This window comes from Mycteria americana, chromosome 8 (genome assembly GCF_035582795.1).
Source record: "Mycteria americana isolate JAX WOST 10 ecotype Jacksonville Zoo and Gardens chromosome 8, USCA_MyAme_1.0, whole genome shotgun sequence".
NCBI lineage: Eukaryota > Metazoa > Chordata > Aves > Ciconiiformes > Ciconiidae > Mycteria > Mycteria americana.
This window is the reverse complement of record NC_134372.1, coordinates 30,246,495-30,270,551: the sequence shown is the minus strand read 5'-3', so window position 1 is coordinate 30,270,551 and position 24,057 is coordinate 30,246,495. Positions and strand designations below refer to the sequence as shown.

The window sequence follows — 24,057 nt, the reverse complement described above, 5'->3', positions numbered from 1 at the left end:
GGTTCTCAATAAAGCGTGAGAACTTACAGGAACTCAGAAGGAAAGTATAAATATACACTGTATTCCCTCATTCAAAGTTGAATTTTACAAGGACATGGATGCATATACATCCCCACCTTCTTACTAGCCAAATCCTTGATTTCTTTCTTTGATAAACTCCAGGGAAATTTCCGGATTAAAAACTAGACATACAGGCTTTTGGGTTGGATCTTGTACAAAACTCCTGATAGTTTACTTCAGTGAGTTTTACTTACACAAGGCATACACCACCCAGTGGTAGTTATATAGACTTTTTTATGTTAGGTAACTTTGGAGACAGCACCAGTGGTGTTAACAAAAAAGCCCTATTTGTCTTTTAACAAGCTCCCAGTAAAAGCTAGAGAGTAAGAAGTATCCAGCAGCACTAAAATGCTGAATGAATAGCCAGAAACATCTGTGTTTTGGGAGTAGCCTGCTGAGAGACCCCAATGGGACTTCTGCACAAAGATAGATGGCAGAATGTAACCCTTCTGTGAACAACTGTGATTTTTTGGAAACATTCTTCTGCTATAAAAAAAATAATCCCCAATCTTTAGTAAGATCTAAAAAGCTAGAGCATTTATTTTTTGTATCAGTTACCTACTTGCATAGGACTTGCCTGCCTTACAAGGGCAGAGACAGATCCAGTGGCTGCATTATAACATGAAACAGGACACAAGAAAACTTTCAGGACAGTTTAGTATGAACAGACTGGATGAGATCTTGCCCTCACTGACTTCTTGGAAGCAGGATATGGCCAGTATGTGTTCTAAACTACTTTATAAGATGATAGGGAGGCCTGTACAGATGGTAAAAGTCTGCAAGCTCTCATTAAGCAGGTAAGTCAACACTCCAGAAGGGGGAATTCTCAAACATCACCTTGTCAGTTTGGCTGACCAATAAACACCACAACTCACATGTATTTGACTGCTCCTCACAGCACAAAGGAAAAGCACTGTTTGCAGCAAATCAAATACTTTTTGTGCAGTCCATTTGTGGGAGTTTCAAGGAGCAAGGGTACGTCACTGGAGAAATCATCAACTACAGTCATTTCTACTGGCTATTCTCACAAGTGCTATATCCTCATTATAACTAATTTCTGGCAAGAGCCCATTTTTCCTTTTTTAAAAAGAGACTCCCTAGCTGTATGACTCTGGTGTTGATCACTTACAATGTACTCAACGCAAGTCTTTATAACACATCCAACTTTTTAAGTGCTCCCCAGTTCTGTAAGAGGCTGTGCTGAATTACGGAATAAGAAGAGTATTAAAATTAGACTCTCATCAACTTAGGGAAAGATTTACCCTGATATTTGGATTACATCTAAAATTTTACTGATGCCAAATGAAGTTGCGTAATGCCTAGTATGATTAACTGATGTGCTCACAGTGGGGGAGGATGATGCTCACTCTTAGTTAACAAAGCTATTGTAGTTTTTGTACAAGATACTTTTAGTATTAATGTTCATTTTTGTTTCATTTTCCTGCATAGTCATAGGCAAAATTAGTACTTCCCATTGAAATTTGTGGAAAAAGAATTTACTGACATGAAGTACTTTTTTTGTGAGCCAAAGTATTTGCAAGGTCAGTCATGTTCTGACTACTCATTAGGAAGCATGTAATTGTCAGATTAATCACTGGACACTTAGTGTATCATAAGAATCAGATTAAGCTTTTCATGAATTTACAAATAGCTGCAGATAAATATTTTAACAGTTCTCTAGCTATCATAATGTACACTTTTAATCTCTTCTGAAGCATTATTTTTAAGTGGTTTTAGACCACAGTATTTCTAGAAGAAATTGTTTGCTTCAAAGAACAGTTTGCCAGCAATCAATACACTTTAGAACAGAAGAATCTTACAATTTATCCTAATGCTCTCTTTCCTATTCATACTTCCATTAGCTGTAATGCAGGACTGAGCAATCCACAGCACAGGTACCAAAACCAGCATACAACCAAAGCCGAACATCCCCAAACAGGGCCAGCACAAAGCCAGGAGCCAAGAGCTGTTGCACATTGAGAATAACACCTGTGAAAGTATTACCTCCCACAGAGCTGTGAGCCTGGCTAGCGCATCGCTTCACCAAAGGCAAGCTTTGATGCTGACCAGCAGCACCTTGCCTTTCTACTAGGCTCTGCCCCCTGCATTTTGCCAAGTGTCTGCCACCAAATTTAATCACTATTTTGAGAAAGAATATAATCTGGCACTTTACACTTCAAAGGTGTACACTTCAAACCTTTGCTTTGTAATATCAGGTTTTACATTCCAAAATAGCATTGATGATAATAATAATAAATCAACTTTGAAGTAATCTCACTGCAAAGCCTACGCCAAGAGTTTGACTCATCAATCAATCAAAGCTCAGATGCAAATCTAGTGATTTTGGTTTCCTAATAAGGGTTCTTCAATTCCCATTAGCACATCGAACCAGTGACCTCAGACAGGTTAAACTGTTATGCTGATCTCCACACTGTGGCCATGAGCTTTGGGCTCCCGGGCGTCGTGTGACACTGGGGACAATGTTCAGTTGTGTGGTGTGACAGTACCTCCTTCTCCAGAGCTGGATTCAGTGGCCAGCTCACAGTTGCTCTCCTCCCCTTCCCACATGGCTTCATCACTTCTCTTTCCTTTCTTGATCAGCCACTAATCATCTGGTGTATACAGAGCATAGATTCACCTAGGCTCACCAGCACTGTAGCTCACATGCCACTTGCCAGCTGCTTCTCTGAAATTCCCTGTTCTCCTCTGCATGTCTTGTTGGCTCCGCAAAGTAAATCTTCAGAACTGTAATGTCTGCAGGGTTATAAGCTACTATGTCATGCACCTACTATATATGAAGCATTATGAATAGTTGATAAGGAAGAACTGAATCTCTCTCACCCAAATCTATCATAAATTCTAGAATTCTAGTTTCTGACTCTGGGGTAAGATACCATGAAATAGTGTGTAAGTGGTACACTATATGGACTCTCAGCTAAATACCTGGCTAAGTTGTTTGTCCCTGAACAATTCTAGAAACCCTTAGATTGACAATTTTACAAAAGTTCTAGAGATAATACAAGCATAGAAAGGTTCTAGACAAGATTCATAGGATTTAGCTTGATGTTACACTTTAAGAGGATCATCCTGTGATTAATGTGGGGCAAGCGTTCAGAACTGATCTAAGGGGTGCTCCAATCAATCACCAAAACTGGTTTTCCACCTTTGCTTCTCCACATTACCAAGACAATTAAAAAAGCTGGTGTGAACCAAATGAGCTGTTCTGACAAAATGGAAGATACCTCTTTCTAAGCACGCTGAATGAACACATTTTGATTACCACTCAGAAGCATTTTATTCTAAAGTAAGAGGCAGAAAAGACATCAAGTAATAAACTTAGTTCCGTTGTTTGGAAATTTAAAATCTCTGCTTAAGGTCTTCCTCCCTGCGCTCCCCCTGCCTTCATTCCTGTATGCCCTTCTCAATTCTGCCAAGAAACTGAAGTACTGAAATATCCCTAGAAAACCATTCCAATAGGATATATATCCCTCCTGGACAAGTAAATTCTGCAAGTCACATTAGGAAGCCTTCTGTGTTCATATTAACACCTATTAAAAAGATAAAGGAGTTTCTTATAGTTTGGCTAGGGATTTCAGGTTTTGGATACTCATTCAAGCTGAAATAACAGGCATTTAAGCTTCATCTGTTTCTAGTCTGTTTTCTCACTAACAACTTTTTAAGCTCTTTATTAAATTCGCTGGGAACAATGGAAAATAGAAAGGCCATATTAGGAGTGTAGCAGCCAACAGCCCTTCTTTACTGAAGAAACCAAAATATCTCTAAGGAGACTGAGACATGGTCTACATGGTTTGGGGGCAGAATTTCCCTTTTATCTTTTTGCAAAATATCACAAACCTGTCTGTCAGTTCAGTGAATATGTGAATACAGCTCCAGCAGTCTAAAGATGTTGTTTCAAGACAGATACTTTCCTCCCTGTACTTAGACCAATATGAAACAGAATGCTAATACAACGACTTACACATAAGATTAAGGGAACATACAGCTTTAGTGAGTGTTTAGATATGCTGTGAGGGAAATTATGATTAAAATCAGTCCACAAATTACTGAACCTCTTGCTGTGAATTAAAATGGAAACAAATGGTTTAAAGAATTTTGAGCAGTTCTGAGGAGCAATATCAAATAGCTCATGCCTTCGTTTTTGCTATGTCTAATGGGAAGCACACAGCAATTCCCAGTTCTAAAGCCTTTGTCCCAGGTTAACCAATTGATTAATTAAGAAATGCAGTATGGCTCTCTGATATCAGTTTGCACTGTAAACTCCATAGCATTTACATACATTATAATTATTAGATTATGTTGTACCTAACTGCTGTCAGGACTACTACAAAATAATAAACCATAACCAAGTACATTTTATACTTAGAGATATATTTATATTAAAATATTGTAATTCAGGAGGCAGGAGACAAATTTAAATGGAGTGTCTTTATCATACAATTCTAGATCTTTCGGTACTACCTTGCTCTTAGTACTTTCCATTCTCTCTGTATATATCCTTCATATAGAACATACAAAACCATGACAATGGATTTGGGGGAATCTTGCAACTAACTCTTGACTTCTTGACTTGAAATGTGACAACAAGAAATTATTATTATTATTATTATTATTATTATTATTATTATTATTATTATTATTATTATTATTGAAGTTGAAATAAGTTGTATTCAGGACAATTCCACTGCCCCAATCCAGTTTCAATGAAGAGTCTGTAAAGATTCCAGGAATATCACACTGATTATAAACCTTCAGTTTCCCTTCCTCAGGGCATTTGGAGACAAAGGATTATTGTTAGTAGCCTATTACCCGTGTCTTGACAACCTGTAATTCCCTCCTCCAACTACAACTCCTTAATCTTCCCCTTTCCTTCTCCCTGCCTCCGAGTTAAGTCTTGAACCTTTCATGGCCAGATTTCATCCTAATTGTGTAGATCTTACGCACTGGTGCCAAGTCAGAATAGTTTCAAATAAAAGGCTTTACTGACACTCAAAACTTGACTTCCTAAAGATGGATATCTGAGCCCTTCAGGAAATCAGCACCAAAAATGCCTAGACCCCCAGTAATGCTGGACAATCCCTGTTCTTGTGGAAATTCTGGAGAGGTAACTGTAGTATAATTCAGCATCTTAACTTCCGTATAGATTCAACATACTTAATTTTAGCCATACAGACTTTGAAACCTTTAATCCATAAAGAAGGGGGAAGGAGGTGGGGGGAATGGAAGGGAAACAGTTAAGTTCCTTGTGTTGTGGCTTATTATTCTTCACGAAGACCACAGGAAAGAACCTCTAAACTACTTACCAAAGCTATCCTTTGTTTTATTTTCACTCCTCCTTTCCCCTGTTCTCTATTTAAACAAGTTTTGCAATCTCTCTCCTGAAGCATGACAAAGGTGACAGCACAGTACACCACTTTGAGAACTAGGGTCTACCATTCAGAAACTGTCAGCAGCAAGGTCTGGCTATGTAAGCCACATACTTCTTTATACTCATATTCATCCCAAGCACACTACCAACTTTCCAGTGGACGGAATTCCATGATAACATATTACTAAACAAAACTCAGACAGGATTGGGCAGGCAGTTGTCTTTTGCCAGTCCATAAATGTTTTTTATGACTAGCATTCTGATTGCTGGTATGCAGTAAGACAAGCTGCCCTTATTATACAATAAGCCTTTTAATAGAAGATGGTAATTTTTCCAGTGCTCCTACTCTTTAAGGCTTTATGAGCACAACCACTCACTTCCAAAAGCACAAGTGATTGCAGAAGCTGTACTCTTAATGTAGGTATTAACTGGTTGTTATTGTTCGGCTATTACTATTGTTTAAGAATATACACTAATTTAAGTGACCAAAATAGGATCTGACACTCCCAGACCAGTGGTGTTAGACGACACAAATATAAAGCCTTTCTTGGACCACTTTGTTATAAACTGCTTCCCTAGAACAAACCCAGTATCAGAAGAGCAGTACTGGTTTAGTCCCTCCCCACTGAAGTACACAAGAGTTGTGATTTCAACAGCACAAGAATATTACTCCTTTACAATCTTTATTTCAGAGCTGGAGAAAAATATTGCATGATTTCCAAGCACTGCAATTAGTGACAGAGTAAGTAAAAAGCCATGTCTTGCTATAGCACTCTTGTTAGTTTGAGAAACAGCTTTTGTGGCATTGATGTACAGGAAGGATTGTGGCTGGGTAATTGCATAGCATTCATCTTTACTGAAGTCTGCAGAACTGTGGGAAGCTGCTGATTTTCTGGCCCACCGGCAGCATGGAGGAATACACCCTATCTGATTGCCTCACTGACCATACAAACAAGCTGTTACCATGGGCTTAGTGGATGTACTGAAAAAAGCAGCTGACTATTGCGTATCTTATTTTTTGCTAGCTATTTATAATTTATTCGGCACCTCTGAACTATGTGTACAGAATAGCACTCTTCACTGATTTAACTTTTATTTCTCTTTCTCTTTTTCTGTTCTGTGATCAAATACCTCTTGCAATGTCTGTCCTGAAGCATACCAAAAGTGACAACACATTACTTGCCCTTAAGATCCGTATCTCGAGGAAAAGTATGATACTGATTCCAGCCAAATTCCAGTTTAATAAAAAAAAGGGGAGAGGCTGGACTTTTTCTGACACACCACTATACAGAGTAGAATAATGGAAAACTTTTTTCAGACCACAAGGTGGAGCAGTAGATCCTTATAGATCTTAGTAGATTCTAACTTGATAATTAATGTAACGGCAACCTACTGCATTTATAGAAGAAACAAATTACTGGAGGACCTAACAGGGTGGCTCATGACTTTCAAATACAGAGCTGCCCAGTAATAGCAATGATTGTTCCCAAGCAGACCCTTCTTGGATTTCCTGATTCATTTCATTTATTAGGACATTATAGGAGTGGCAGCTTTTAGTGATGCCAAATTCACATCGAGGAGCTCACTTGTCAGCATGGCCACAATGACAGCAAGGAGACAATCCATTGATAACAAGACGTTATCATGCAAGATGAGCATCATGCACATCATTTAAATGATCTTGCACATCATCTTTTAAATGAGTGCAACATTAAAATGGAGATACAGTCTCTTCCTCCCAAGGAATGATTCAGGAGGAAATAATTTCTCAAATACTAAGTTTAGGAGGTTGTTCTCTGCATTCCTCTCAAAAGATTTACTTTTGGAAAACAAACAAGCTCCACACAAACTTTCACTACCATTCTACAATTAAAAGCCATGCTTTTTTTTTTTTCTTCTTCAATGTTAATGTAATCCACCTTCCAGCAGGTCTCAGTGCCTTGCCTTCTTGGCAGAAGCATCATTATTTCACAACACCAGTAACAGAAAGCAAGGAGTTTCAGTGAGCAAGAACAATTAAGTATATTGGACTAACTATGATATTAGAAAGTTCAAGGCCAAGTGTTATCAAAACATCAAGTTCACAGCTTAGAAGCTACTCAAAAGTATCTTTGCTACATGACTCTTTATTAGCATGCAGGACTGTATCTGGCTACTGATGTCCAATAAGACTGACGCTAGAAGAAAGCTCAAAAGCTCATGCTCCCAACTGAGGGGTGATTATAGCTTTACATAGACATCTTATTTATAAGATTTATCACAAAACTAAGGAATAGCTTGTGCTGTGCAGTGCTTTTGTCTCCTCTGAAATGCAGATGTGTCAATGAGATCATGAGGCAGGTGTTGGTGAGACCAGAGACACTCCAGGATTTTGTTTTGGGGAAGAGTTTGATCATTTGCTCCTTTTCTGCAGTCTGTTTCTCACTTATGTATGGCTCTACAGCCTTAGTTAAAATCAATAGATTCGTAAACCACAAGGGAGAAATCCTGACCCAGCTGAAGTCAATGGGTGGTTTTTTTCCATTGACGTCACCAGAGCCAGGATTTCAACCCAAACAACAGACGTCTCTCTCTTAAGGACTCCTAAGTAGACAGAATTTCCAGACTAAGAATTATGTGAGAAGAAAAACAGAGTAAAGTAATAAAAAACTATTCAGACTAAACTGATATAGAAGACTTCCACTGACTAATAACTGATCTTCACTCAGTGCAATAGTTCAGTACTTTACCTAATAAGCAAAATGTCAGAACTTACATAGGTGATGGTCATTAGTACACAAAATGAATTTACTCTGTGCGAGTTGGACTATGACCTCAGCATTCTCCTATGTAGGGCTCAAGGAATAAAAAAAAGTACTATTTTAAGAAGTGCTTTTTAGTCTCACAGTTTCATAGACACAAATGATTAGGCAAGAATCTCTTTCTAGCTCTCAAGCCTAAAGAGAAAAGCTGGGAAAATACAAAGCAAGTACAAGACTAAAAGCCAGCAGGCAAATAAAAGGATTGGACTACAAGATCTTAAATTTTAAGACATTTTACATTATTCTGGGGCCTAACCCATGGTTTTTGAACTTTTGAAATTGGTGGTTGTAGGACTATAGCTGGCATTGGTTACTCTCTCTCCCTTGACTCTTTCCTAAAAGAAAGTGATAGAAAACAGTTACCAGGCTATTCCTAAATTGCAGGTTAATCCTTCATTGATGCATACAGAGGCTGACAGCAAAATCGCTGTGTCTAACCCTAAATTAAGAGATTTGGAGATCTTCAAGATCACCTACATTTTTCCTTCTAAATATGGTTTGCAGTCATGAGATATTATGTGTTTAAAAGCTGTTTAGAAATATGAAAAAAACCATAGCTGCGTGATAAGTTGAAAACACCAAGCTCAGCCACACTGATTTATCATAAGGTCTGAGTAATCAGTGAACAAAATCGCCCCACAATCTGCCCTAGCCAAAGTTTGCACTGTGATGAAGCAAGAAGGATTTTGCTTCAAACTGTTAATAAGCCTCTGCTTCATCTTGGCAGTGAGCTATGATGGGCCCTGAGGTCATTTTCACATTCTTTTGTGGCATTTCAAGCTAGGAGGCCCTGTGCAGAATGACAATGATAAGGTATGTACTGGACAGCTTGGACTGAGGGGCAAATTTACTTCATTGCTTGAAACCTATTAGGAACATAGTCCACTAAAGAACAAACATAAAGCTCAGGGTTCAAACTTAAATAAAAACTTTTGTCTGATTAATTCCCACAGGAGAGGGAGAGTAGTCGGACAGAAAATGAAGGAAGGGTGTTGCTAGCCAGTACAGCTAGATTGATGCAGCACTGCTGTGGTTTCATACTGGTCTAAGTGAGACTCAGTTTACCCTTTGGAGCAAGGGAACATCAAGATAAGTAGTTCCTACAGTCCTCCTGTTGCAGGGATGCTACTGAAAAGTTTCGTTTTGTGCCCACAATGCCCAAATTCTCAGAGACCCTACCTGATGGCTCTGCATTGCATACAGAATATTACCAGCACTACTCTAGGCCAAATACAGATTTTTTCCAAATGGAAAGGGTTTCTGTGAAGAACGCTGTGACAGTTTTTGTGAAATTCTTGTGTTCAGTGCTAATAGAAAGGTACAAAGTAAAGAAGCCACAGCCATTTGGAAGCTACCCTTGCCCAGACCTTCCAAAATTTTAGCACAATCCAATAGCAACTATAATCTTTGAGAAGAATACAGCGTTTTGCACTGTTCTAAGCAATTATGCAACAGTAGCTATCACTGTAATGGTAAACTTGCCAAAATCATTGCTAACAGCATCACACACAGCCATTAAAGTTTACAAATAAATTAAATTGATGCAACATTTGTCTTATATAAGAGAATATTATTTATGACTAGATAGTATACTAACCATTTCAAAATATGTGTGAAATCTGTACTTTGTAGCTTATATAGCATGTCTAAGAAATACAGAGGTACCAGAAAATGGCACATAAAGAATACTTTGCAGTAGTGTTGACAGAAAACATAGGTGGGTTGTAATAAAACATGCAGAATGGCTTTATAGTGTATGTAACTTTTTGTCTTCTACTTTAAAGTCCTGTATATACATGCATTATATGTAGTTTACAGTATAGTTATTCTGCTTCCTTTAGTGGCATCAGAAAGAACATTCATCCTGAAGGCCTCATTTATAATGACTGAGAGTAAAGGTTACATTTACTAGAATTCTCATAGATAGGAACATATAACTGTCTCATACTTCTGTGATAGAACATAACCCTTTATTGATAGGAAGTCTTTTGAGAAGATTCTGTTGTGCAAGAGTTTGTAAAGATTAAGATAGTACAGAAAGTATTACACTATTACAAATAAATCTCTAGTAAAGCCTGGAAAGAAAAAGAATGTTTTGCTTTGGTCACCGAGTCCAAAAATTGGGGTTACAACTTAAAATTGGATTAATCACTAAATGGTAAGGCAAGTTTTAAGTGTACCTCAGAGTGTTTATACTTGATTCTTCTCTAGCAGAATTTCAAGGCATTTACCTCCTATTGGTTTGTACATTAATCCTCTTGAAAGCTGCCTGGCACTTGTCTAGAGCTGATTTAAGATGTCTTAAGCACTTTGTTTTACCTTGGCACAGTTATGTATCCCATGCTGCCTAAAATGGGTACTGCGTCCTCTCCAGAGGGTGCTTAACTTTGGGACTGTTTTTTATTTTGATAACTTGCAAAAGAAAAGCAGTCTTTAAGAGGAACACCCTCCCTCTGAGATTGTGTGGTGAACCAGAAATGCACTGTTACATGTACAGAACAAAGCACATTTAACATGCCTTGTTTCACTGTGTACATTAGCCACTACTGTGGCTCTAATTAGCTCTGCCAGGGCAATTGTATCACCTCGTATTAGGCACCCAACGCAGGTGGCATAACTAGGAGGTGAGTCTCCCCATGTATACCCTGTACAATGTGCACAGGACAGCGAGCAGCTCCCACAAGGGCAATCCTGAGAACATTAGAAAGAGTAGAAAGACCAAAGTAAGGACTAATGCTGCCTGAATGAGGGGCTGAAATCCAGAGGATTCATCCCAGGCTCTTTTCTAGTAAGGTGAAGGAACATCTCAGGGATATAAACTTGGCATTCCTGAAGCATCAAATGCACAGCTGAGAAAGTGGGTAACATAACTTAAGGTGGGTACAAAAAGTGCCCACATAACTCTTCAACCTGCCAATATATGAACCTGCTACACCAAGACATTCTGTAAGGTGGGAATTTTAGACAGAAAAGCAGGAATCTCTCTGTGTAAGGAATTACAGTGTAATTCATTAGTTCAGTTCACTCAGTCTCTTCAGATTATAAAAAGAAGGCTGAAACACTTGATTGCAGCGCTTAAGCATCTTCACAGGAGGCAAATAGAAAGTATTGCTGGGTATTTTAATTTATCAGGGAAAGGACTGCCACAATCAAATGTCAGATATATTGAAATTAGAAACAATTATTTAAAAAAAAAATTATTTTTTATAATACCAAAGTTATTAACCTGTGAAATAAACTACCAAAAAAGCAAGGGATCTGCGTGGTATCTTCAAATCAGGATTGTATGTTTTTCTGTCTGAAACTCTGGTTTATGTTAGACAGGAAGTTAGATCAAAGTATCTAACAATCTGTTCTGGCATCAAAATCAGATGGATCCATGAATTTTGAAAACACTCATTCTAGTTTACAGCTGACTGAGACAAAACAAACAAGTTCTTTGAGAAGGGAGAGAAAACTATGACTAACAGTCTGTATCTGAACTGAAGTAAAACTTTAGTTGCCAAAATCTCCCTGGCACCAAGAGGGACTTCCCTACGCTTAAGAGACAACTACGGCTGATGAAGTAGTATTTCCTGTCATGTACATGAGTATATTCTGTACATCACAGAAAATAGTTTTTCAGTACACACATTTCAAGGAAAACTTATCACATGAGGTTTTGTTATTATGGATTTTCTAGTGCTGGAATCCAGCAAAACCTGCTTATCTTGATCCACAAGCTCACAGCAAATAGTTTCTGATGTCCTCATTCAAAAACATTTTTAGCCATGGATGTTCGGCCACCAATAAATCAGGGTACATTTTGACAGACGCTTGATTTTGTACATCTCAAGTACAGCCTACACCTTAGATGAGTGGTTTTGTTGATATGCAATTGCAGGTGAATATATCCTTGTATCACCCCTAATAATTGCAAGGTTGGGGAAAAAAACACGAATAGAACATTCCTATTAATAAAATGATAGAATAATATTTTTTTCCTCTTAATTTAGCATCTCTTAAGCTTCCAGTCATATCTATTGTGAAGCAGCAGCATTCTCCAGCTAGGCATTTGCATGCTGACCCAGCAGTCCAGTACTACACACTTCCCCTGACCAGCCCCTTCTGAAGAGCTTGTGAACTAGAAAGTTCGCTGTTTTGTTCCCAACAGTGTTAGCTGTTCCAGGAAAAGATACTACCACTCCTACAAACCCTGTCCTATTGCACATTAGTAATAGGGATTTCATAAATCACATAACAAAACAGTCTACAGGCTGGCTCCACATTCCAACTCACTTACTTACTCTCTCTTTTCTTATTTAAACCAGCCAGGTAGTTAGAAAAGGGCACAAAATCAACAAGATGGATTTGGGCAGGAACGTTAGTAGCTAGACCTTCACATTGTTACAAACTCCAGGTTATTTACTTACCAAACTACTGTTAAAACTCACCTTGATGCCAATTCATTTATTTAGAAACAAAAGGGCCAGCTCCAGTAGTACCTCTGCTATAAGGAGACACGATGTAAAAACAAAAGCTATCAGTGCAACGTTGTAAAGCAGATTTTTGGACTTTCTACAGTCACACTCATGGCAGAAGATGGAATGGCTTAATTTCCTAAGCTAGCAGCAGTGATAGTGTTGTGAAGGTCAGCAGCAGGAACTTCCCACAAAGCTCCAGAGCTCCCACTGCCACACTGGCCATCTTGGACCAACCTGATTTATATTCTCTCAAACCCACCATGTCTCTTTATTTATTCTTTAATTTCCTATCAAACAACATAGGCCAGGGTTCTGTTCTTGTATGTTCCTGCGATTATCTTTAAACTACAGACTGCTGTAACTGTGATCGTTTCATTAATTTATGTAAATAGGACCTTTGCCAATGACTTGGGTATTATTTATGAATGAATCATGCTGCTCTGAGTGGCTGGGTATATTTAACTTTCATTAATTTGTTCAAAATAGCTACTAATGGGTTTCTTTAGCTCATTACTCTTGTAACAAAAAGCCAAAGAGATGACTGGGTTTGCGTGGAAGGGCTTGGGTAACCTTTTCTGTTACAACCCAGTGACCAGCTTATAAATACACTGCACTTCAAGTCACTTCAAGTGATTTCAAGGCGGTAGCAGGTTAACAGCTCAAGACAAAAAACGCAGGCTTCAGTTGGCATCAGCCCATGAACAGCATGGAGCCATTTCTGGAAACTATTTGTTTTCACTTTCTTTTGAGTTAAAGAAACGCTATTAAAATTGGAATTCTGGAAAAACTGAAGGCTCTGAGCCTAAATTGAGAGTAGAAATATAAATAGGTTCAAATCTAGCAACAGTTTGTTAGAGAGAATAGCTAAATATAAGGGCTTCAAAAGAAACATGTCACTCACCATGGTATAGCTCCACTGGTTTTATGATTCAGAAATACTTTCCATGAAAAAGGTTGCATACTTGGAAGATTTTATTGCATACTTGGAGGATTTTATATGTGCAAAGTGCTGCTGAAGTTTTTATAGTTTGTCATGCGATCTGATTTGCAGAAAAATGTTATTTTTGACTACTATAATCTATTGCTGGCTGGGCTCAACATCATTATACAGCTGCTGTTAAAATAATCATTTTGGCTTTGACACTGAGGTTACATCATGCTCCTTTGTATCTCTGACTTCTCTTTGCTGTACCATGCAAACCCTTATTGCTTTTAATCTCAGGTCAGTAAAGGTCTACCCTTCCCCCTCTTCTTCCCAGGAGTCAGCAGCAGGCTCAAGCTCGCCTCCTTCAGAGGTGCTCTCGGTGGCTGTGCAAGCCAGCTGGTAACTAGTCTGCTGAAGAGCCAGAACTAACATTCATGTACTAACAAATGCCTGCCTTTCCGATTACCTAGTTTTTCTACCTATGGTGATCTTGTACGATCTAGATTTCAAGATCTCTGCATCAGGGACTTCCTTTTTCATTCACAAGAGTCTGCACAGGTTAGAGTTTCCACCCATTTTCCTCATGGTCTGAGCAAACATACTGCATTCTATCAACTGTTTGCTGATATTGTTTGAAGAACTATTTATTCTGTATGAAAAAACCAAGCAGTGTTGATCAGATACAGAGATTAGCTTCTATTTCAATTCACTAATTGGGAGATCTTTGTTTTCAGACTCTTTTCCTGCACAAATACTGGAAGCACTCCTATCTGAAAATATACTGCAATATTTGCTCAAAGTTTGTTGTTTTAGCAGACATCCCTGCCAGTTAACATTTTGACTAGAATAACCATGGTAACAAACGCAGAACGCTAATGAGCACAAATAGTTCAAAGTTGTTTCAACTACCCCTGTCCTGGCCTGCTTCTTGTGTGTGCATCAACAAATCCTTTTAGGATAACACCAGCTGTTTAAATGACCTTTTTTCAGTCATTAGTAAATTAATGCTTCTTTCTTTCTGGTATTTAAAAGCAAGATGAGACCTCCCTGTAGGACTGAGAGGAGCATTTAGAGCTGTATTCCTGTCTGCTTCCCACCCGCTAGGATACTGTGAATGATGAACAGAGGGAGGAGACACTTTTTGCATGGATTCTGTTATACCAAAATTAAGAAGTTGTTTTGGCACTGAACACAGGAATGCAAAGCCTGTCTTGTATTTTGTCCTTCATTAATTAAATGTAATAGTTTTTTAAAAAAAACTTCTGTGTAAGTTTCCACTTGAAGTTTCACACAGATGGGTTGTGTAGAAGCTGAGGGTTTGACCTAATCTAGTTTTGCATAAGACACAAGGCTGTCTTAAGTCCATGTATACACTGGTACCTTAAGGGACGTATATGGATCTCATGAAATCTGTTGAGAGCGAGATGTAGCAATTCGCAACAGCCCAAGGCCAACCTGTAGCTTTTGGGCTGCATGTGACTCAGTAGCAAGTCAAGTATGGCTCTTATGCCAGGGCTGTATTACAGATGTTAATTACTTCAGATTTTTAGCTGTAAAGGGAAATTAGGAACCATTCAGGATTGCTGAGACTAGTATTGCCTTGTGGGATGCAGCTGTGTGCTCAGCCCCATCCCATCACACAGTGGGGGAGTGGAATCCCCTTGAGTGCTATCAGTATGTTACTGCCAATGCAGCAATCCTACAGATTGCATTCCCTCAGCTCTCTGAGGTAGGTAGATCTTGGCAAGCTAGTCTGAAGTGTTAGCCAAACTGTGTGCTCCCTAAGAGTTCAGCTGTCTGGGCTATACAAATCTGACTAGCCCCTTGGATTCATGCAATTAAAGCACAGCAGTTTCTGTGGCCAGTGGCACAGGTGGGAGTGACACAGCTGGCATCGTGTCACTCTTACTAACACATTTTGACTTCATAGACCAGGTAGGCATTAACAGCGAGGCTGCTCTTTCAGAGAAGTCTGGTATGATGCTCAAATTCACACCACTGAACCTAAAGCAAGAGGCCCACCAGGATGCTGGTTTGCCTCCTCCCTGGCCCACAGGATGTTAGAATCACACACACACAGGACGGTACGAAGTCTCCTTCCAAACAACACCCCTTGTTCATAAGATACTGTACAACAAACCAGTCCTATAATGGAGCCCCTGTGCAATCACAGAGCGAGGCTGATCATGTACCACGCATATGCTGTTTATAAGTATTTGCACACCATTCTAGTTTGCAGCAATTTGAATGATACTTTGACCATAATTTATTTTCTGCTGAAGTGCCCATGATCTCAGAAAGGGTTCAGTGAACACCATGAAGTTTGATTCTGGATATTGGCTAGGAAGATAAGAGCAAATATCAAGATATTTACAAAATACCTGACATGGTGGTATTTTTAACTGAATCAGAAGCTGCTAAACAATAAGTTTCCAGAAGTCTCCAAAACGTTGTCAACTTAATGTGACTAAGCACCCTTACTTTGATATTTATCTCAATTTCAAAATACTTCAATCATTTAGTTACCTGAAAAGTAACCCAGCTATGAAACCCTGCCATACTGTGTAACTGCTCTTTGCTGAAAATTACACCACGCTTTATTAATCCCTTGCGGGGGCAGGGCGGGGGAAGAAAAGAAAAAAAAAAAGAAGCCTCCTTTAACTAAAGCCTGGAATGACTCGCAGCCAAATAGATGACGCTTAAGCAAGTGTGCCTAAGTACAGTACACTTCACAGTTCATCATGGTGTTAGTCATACTTAGAAAACATATATATTAAATGCCAGTTTAAAATATATGTCCATTACACATCTCCAGGATTCATTTTCTCAAACACAAATTTCCCTATTCAATTTGTCGCATCATGTTTTCCACAGTCTCTTGAAAGTAATCAAACAGCACTCTGTGCAAACTCCACACTTCCCAAATACAAGCTACGTTTGTGAGTCAGCTCCACACACTGTAATACTATCGAAGCAAGACAAGTATGGCACTTCAAAGGCTGTCACTTACAAGAAATCTGACAGTAAAACCACCTAAAATAATTTTTCTAGATACTAGATATAGTGAAAGCAGCATGTAGTATCCCAGATTGATTTAGGTGAGTATGTTTCAACATTGAACAGAGCTCAGAACTGCAGGGCATCAAGTATTTGTTGAATACAAATATTTTTCTCTCTACAATATTCAAACGTATGACAGTTCAACATGACAATCATAGAAAGCAGCTTATGAACAACACTGAAATATTATTAAAATATGTATCACTAATACTGTAGTAGCTTATGTGAATGCAGGTTGCATTCACACTACACTCCATGTAAACATCATGAACAAGAAGATTCTTGCCCCAGAAGTGATGCAACCAATATATTTCAGCTTTTAGGATACATTCTCAAAGCTTTAAGCTATTCTTTATTTCTGTTGATATACCTTGTCTCTCTATTTCATTGCAAGATTTCAACTTTCAAATGCCTAAACTTATGACTGAATGCTCAATGCATTGTCCTTACCATTATGTTACAGCATGTTACTTTCAGAAGTAGATTTGTGGTATGACTAAGAGAACAGAGTTTGTGTTTCCATTCTTATTCTCCAGTATATACTCAAAATTCCCTCTCTGAACAGTCATGCTAGGCAGCTCACACTAGTAATATCTGTGGAAAGCAAACATGAAAGGTAAAGGAACAACAACTATTCAGACTTTTAAAACCACAACAGTACTTTCAGAAGTACTTTTTAAGTACACAGTTCACTCTGCTTACTGGCATGTTTTAGATAGCTACAGTTATGCTTTTATAGACCACACATATCTTCTGTAAGTTTATATATTTAGAAGCAGTGCAAACCTATTTCCTTTTGCAAGGGAAGTTTCCAAATTACTAAACCAGTACAGCAGATTTTGAAGGTTTGCAAAAGTTCCTGCTCCTTGCTATTGGGAGAAACAGACAGCTGTTGCTGTTTTTCTTTTTTCTTTTGTTGAACAATTTAACCATGATTTTCACGATCTAGTTTCTTTTTCATAGGTAACTCCTAAGAAGAGCAGTCAGTCATTCACAATATGTAGTTACTCTGTCAGCTTCTTATTTATCAAAACAATCTAATCTTTTTTAATACAAATTTTACATGAATTGAACTGTTCTGGACCAAGTAAGCTATGCAATAAAATAAAAACTACAGTTTACAGGTACCACAAAGCAGAGCACTGACAGAGCATCCAGTTATTAAACATGACACCAACTATTATTGTTTTATAGTATCATATGTAGCCATGCATTGGGGGAGTCTTCTTTCTGTGACCTGGATCATATAAAATAGCTAAGAAATTTTTAGATAGTTTCTACATCAGATGATCCTTTCGTATTTCAGTTGGCAATACTTTTTATGATAGTAGCACTGACACATCAGGAATTTTCCACAGCTGACAGCTTCTGTGGTATGAACTCACAGGAGAATCCTCAATCAAGTAAAGTTATGTATTCCAGGAAGGTGCAAGCAGCCCCAGCACTGTCCTGCTGCAATATAAAGACACTGTACTTGAGCCCAGCAGTGAAACCAGACCAATCCTAGTACATACTCCACATTAATGGCGATGAGTATCACTAGGTTGGAGAATGGGTGAGTTGTCTAACACATTTCATAAGAATAAGGGAATTTATTATAGCAAAAACCAAAATATGCCATGGAAGCCCAAATTCCATATGACTGACCAGCAGTGATTCATTTTCAAGCCAGAGGTTCCTGCAGACACCTTACACAGTATGATATAAACCGCACTTACAGGAACTTGCACGACATTTTTTTTTTATTCTGTTGCTGGCCTCCATGCTCCCTTTTGAACACACTACACTAAAAAAACTTAACAAAATTTTTCATAGTCCCTTTCCCTTTTAGCTCTGCAGGTGTGTTCGGCATAATTTGTTCTTCAGTTAGGGATTAATTTTCAGGGACACATTTTTTTCCCTTTGAAACCAAAAAGCAGAGGGGAAACATTAGGGGGAAATAGGAGCCATGCTCTACAGCTTTTTTCAGGGGTTCTGTCTCAGGGACCTTAAAAAAAAATACAGGAAAGGGACAAGAGAACATGAGCTCTTCCTTCCTGATATTTCCTTTCTGCTTCCCAAAGGCAGTGGCTTTGTCTTTAGCCAATAAAAGTAAGCAATAGAGAAAGCAAAATGTAACCAAAACAAACTACAATGTCTAATTATTCTCCTTCCAGGTGCTTTTCTTATTCCCTATATCCTCTTCCTAATCATTGCTGGAATGCCCCTGTTCTATATGGAATTAGCACTGGGACAGTATAACCGAGAAGGGGCTGCCACTGTGTGGAAAATCTGTCCAGTTTTCAAAGGTAAGTGTCCCTCTGCTCACTCAAATGGCACCATGAGGGTGCCACACAGTTGTGATCACAAACAAAGTAAAGGTCTCTCATCTTTCCACAGACAGCATGATATTTGCTGACCTTTACCCAACCCTTGAAGTCAGAAGCCTTTTTGTTATCGCAGGTGGAGCACAAAATGGGAAGAGCCACAGAAATCATCTTCAGGGTTATTGCTGAGGAGTGCAGCAGAGAGCAATGAGCATGGGCAGGTCAGCCCTGTCCTCCCCTTCCCCTGCATATTGGGGAGCGGGAGGAACTGGGTATATCTAGGTGGAGGGAGAGGCTGGCAATGCAAACGTTTAGAAATGCCAAATCCCATCCAGGTCAGTTCAGCCCTGTCTCCCCCGGTGACTAGCACACCCACTGACTCCATTCAGTTCATTGTGTGGAGCTTTCTCTGCAAAAGTCAGCATACCACAGTGGCTAGAACATTAAAATGGAGTTGTGAAGACTGTAGTTCAGCTGTTAGACTTGTAACATCACATAAGCTATCTGTGGCTCTGTACCTCAGTTTTCCTGCCTATGAAATGGGAGCAATGATTCTGACAGACTTTGTAAAGTGGATTTCAAATCTAGTAATAAAAAGCGCTTATTAAAACCTGAACATTATTATTATTACTATTGAGTGTTTTCCACTAGGGTTAACTCTCAGCGTCACTGAATAAAAGGCTGTGGAGTGCTGTCTTGTGCACTGAGTTGCAATCATTCTGCAAGGAAGAAATAGCCGAGGTTAGTGTTTGGATACTGATCAGGGTGTTTGGCATTGATCAGGGATAAAGGGATCTCCCTGGATGAAAAAAGCCATATGCTTTCTGTACATGAAACAAGTATTTCTTAAGAGCCTCAAGAATTTTCTTAAGCATTGCTTACCAGCAAAAACTGTAAGTTCCCTTCTATCTATACCAGATTGTATCTAAAATCTGATGTGCCTTTTCAACACAGAGCTATCTGAAATGAAACCACTCAAGCTCCACTGATCTTAGAAGCTTAAAATTCAGGTCATGTTCATCCCATGACTGACAAAAGCTGAGGAGCTTAACAGCAGCAATCCAAACTTGGCGGATCCAGTGCTTGGATATAGGTTACACTGAGTAAATGTTAGTCTTCTTTCTCAAAATACAGCTTTCCTCTTTAAGGAGGCTAGTGCTGCAGAATAGGAAAACTGCAGGTTTTTTCTTATCAGTCAAACCCCAAACTCACAGCAAAATTAGAGATATAATAAAAAATAAATAAGCAAGCTAATAAAAATATATGCCTCAAAATTTTAAAATTAAATCATATAGATTTACCTAGCCCTTCTATAACCCCTTCACGGAGACAAAATTCATACCAGCACCCAGGAACCTGAAGACCCTTGCTCAATCAAAATTCCTGCTGATATCAGTTAATGCATTTGGATGGGAACAAGGATTTTGAAAACCTAACTGCAAATTTAGACCTTAAGGATCTCAAAGTCTTCGAGCCAAATACCACTGTGCTTAGAGGTACTGTATCTGTTGACTGCAGGATTGAAAAGATGATGAGAAAGGAAAACAGAACTTATTTCATGTATAGTCTTGTTGACATTCCAGCTGTGTTTTTAAGCTGACATTTTCAAGGTGGACTAAACATACATTACTGTTGATTTTTAAGTGTTCTTATTACTAGGATATAGAATAGCATTAGTTATTTTATTCTCAAAAAGTAATAAGCATTGAATTGTATTTGCACCTCAGCACTAGTACTTTTAAAGTTTTGACCAAATCTTCTGATAACATACAGACACATTTTACTGCTAATGCTTTTGAGTTGTTTCTGGGATAACTCAAATCTCTCACTCAAATGAAAAGTACACAGTCTACACAAATTTATAACAGCTTCTCTAAATGAAAAGCACTATAGGACTAATTTTAGTTATGAATACTATTGCTATTAACTCTAAGGACTCTACTTCTAATGAGATGGTCTCATAACACATGCAATTAAAAATATACCCTGTAACCTTTGCAACACAGTCTGTTTTCATCTCTGCATTTTCCAGGGTCTATTTTAGAGTGTGGGTGGTGCAGCATTACTTTTAAGAAAAGCTAGACCTAGAACAGGAGAGCAAATTAATTCGTGAACATTCTTATGATTTCAGAGGAGTGATGTTTAAGATACATTTGATCCAATATTTTTTAATCTTGATATTAAATATCTATCATTGTCCTCCTGAATAGGAGGAATTTCAGGAACACTTTTTTTAAATAGAAATCATCCAATTTCAGTGCAACATATATTATTCGTACTTAGTCTTTTAACATTCACATTAATATTTAAGAATTATCCCCTTGAGTGATTTCCACACCCCCCTCTATTCTATTGATCATAACGTATCGCTAGAGTTTGAGTGTTAAGGTACTGGATTGATTTAAGCACCAAGGATTTGAAGATAACAGTTTCATCTTTACTTTCACAATCTTTTCCCCAATGTTTGGGATGAGCAAACTGGCCTATGTATTAAAAGCCTCCTGAAAAGCAAAGACTAACTTTGGTATATGCAGCAGTCTTTGAACTGCCTACTGCTTCAGGGTCAGCATCTGTTCCTTATGCAAGTTTTAAACCAAGGATTAATACTCAAAGTGTGTGCTACTTCCTTGCTTTATCAAGAAATATGAAAGCCTAATAATCTCCAACTGCTAGGCCTCCAATGCAGTATCTCCAAAAAACTAAACTGAAGAAAATTAGAAGTAAAGGTTTACACTTAGGTGCTGTGACAATACAGTGATGATAGTCATAAAACAGCTGTAGTGTCTACCTGTGATATGCAATACATACAACTTTGGGGTAGGATTCAGAGAACAATGCTGCGCACAGGGTAAAGGAAGAATGATATAAGCCAAGGTAAAGCAAGCTTCCTGAACAATTCTGGCAACAAACTTTTGTTCTGCTCTGACATTAGTACCAAAGCTTCCTCCCAAACCATTGGAAAATGTCCATTTTCATGAGGAGAACATGTAGTCTCTGGGGCTCTCTCGCTAAAGGCACCCTCCAAGCGCACTTGACAGCAGGCAAAAATACAAATGCAGCAGGCAAATGTTCAAAGTCAAAAGAGAATGCTTACAGTGGGGATTCTGTAATCCTGGGGAGATAATGGAATGGTTTGAAGGTCCACACACAGTTTAGCCCCAAGCTTAATATTCACCAAAATTTACCGGCATGCCCCAGAACCACTTGAGCCCCTCAGTGGAACAGCACAGGCTGTTTCCCACATGTTTTGGGCCTAGTTACAAGCTGACAGAAGCCAATCTGGAGAGTAACAACAGGAAAGAAACAGGAGAAGGATCAGTGTCTGTTCCAAAGTAGCTCAGGGTGGGAGTGCAAGGCAGAGAGAAACTTCACTTAAGTCTTGAGCTTTACTTTTCCAAGAGAAGTTGCCAAGGACTCTGACATTGTGACGATGAAGTGAGTTTCACTCCTAACATGGGCTTGCAATCTTCTGTATTGGAAATAAATCAGCAACAGAGTTGTACAATAGCAAATTTTGACATTGCACTGCTTAATTTCTTTTTCTGGCAAGGAACTGGATTTGCTAAAAGCCAGTCATTTTCCAAAATCATTAATGTAATTTTTTGGTTTAAGGTCAGTGACACTGTGTCCACACGTGTGTATGTAAATGTCAAAATGTTCTTTTTATTGGTCTGAAGATCTAAAATGAATCTGCAACCATGTATGTCTGAGTTTAACTACAGTGTTTGCATATACTGTTGCATGTAAAATGCAATGTATAATCTAGTTTTCCTTTGTCTTTAGGTGTAGGCTATGCAGTGATACTCATAGCTCTTTACGTGGGTTTCTACTACAACGTTATCATAGCTTGGTCTCTGTATTATCTGTTTTCATCATTCACATTTGAGCTCCCCTGGACAAACTGCGACAACAGTTGGAACAGCCCAAACTGTACAGATCCAAAACTCTTCAATGCATCAGTGCTTGGCAATGGTACCAAATACTCGAAGTACAAGCTCACTCCTGCAGCTGAATTTTATGAGTAAGTGTGGACTTGACTTTGCTATTTATTCAAAATTCTATGTCTAAGAGTGTTTCCTCCAGAAGGTAAATAGCTTAGTATCCAGCCTCTAAAATAAGCATAAGACTAAGGTTAAAATGCAGTTGCAATGTTTTTCTGTATTCCTGTGTGATTAAGACTCTTGCCTCTGCAAGTTCGGTTTTTCCAGTACAAATGCAATCCTTGCCACTGAGCAATATGGAATTGGACAAGACACAAATCTTCCCTGATGTTCCATTTTTTTATTTGCACCAACTTTGCCAGGGCAAGGAAACACAGCAATATTCTGACAAAGATAACTGCATGCCAAACTGAGCTGACTTTAAGGCTTTAAAATAATCATTTGTTAAACAGACTTGGCCTGTTTCTCCACTTGAAAAATATCTCAGAGCAGACCTCTGTTTTCTCAGCTGCTTCAATAGTTCAATGAAGTGAGATGAAGCACTGAGCAGGGAGGAGAGCACCACAGTTGTAAGAAAGACGAGCTTTTTCTAATTCCTAAGCAAAAGAGCATTCTGCAATATGGGCCAAAACAGGCAAAGGCACACTCAAATCAAACACTTGGAATCAAAACCAAAAAGGTATATAAATTAGCAACTGAACTATAAAACAAACATATCAATCTGTGTATAAATAATTGCATTATGGAGCTCTGGGGAAAATGGAATTTGATTAGGATAAAGAAACAAGGGTGGGCATCAGGCTAATTGAATCAGCTGTTGAATTAATCTAAATAATCAATTAATATTTCTGTGTTGGGAATAGAAGGATAACAGGGCACACACCTGCTGAGCACTGAGTCCTACCCTGTAGAAACAAAGGGACACCACTGTTACCATAAATAACCTAGTGTGTGTTACACCATGCCTGGTTACAGTAGGGATCTTGAGGTTTGTGTTTCTAGCTCTGAAACATTTGTGGCTGCTATTTCTCCTCTGAAGACAGCACAATGAAAGATCAGTAGTGATACACAAACTGTTGGAAAGGGTTTGGGTAAACTAAACTCAGCGCTTTGAA

The 24,057-nt window shown here is 38.6% G+C and overlaps 1 protein-coding gene across 2 annotated transcripts in view; it reads left to right on the top strand.

Annotated features, from left to right (window-relative positions):
* Positions 1–24,057, top strand: part of SLC6A2 (solute carrier family 6 member 2) — a 73,737-nt gene that overhangs the window by 5,807 nt on the left and 43,873 nt on the right. For both annotated transcript variants that reach the window (XM_075509744.1, XM_075509743.1), the window contains 2 exons: positions 18,852–18,983; positions 22,785–23,022. In XM_075509744.1, the coding sequence (XP_075365859.1) occupies positions 18,852–18,983; positions 22,785–23,022 (370 nt within the window). The remainder of the gene's footprint in view (positions 1–18,851; positions 18,984–22,784; positions 23,023–24,057) is intronic.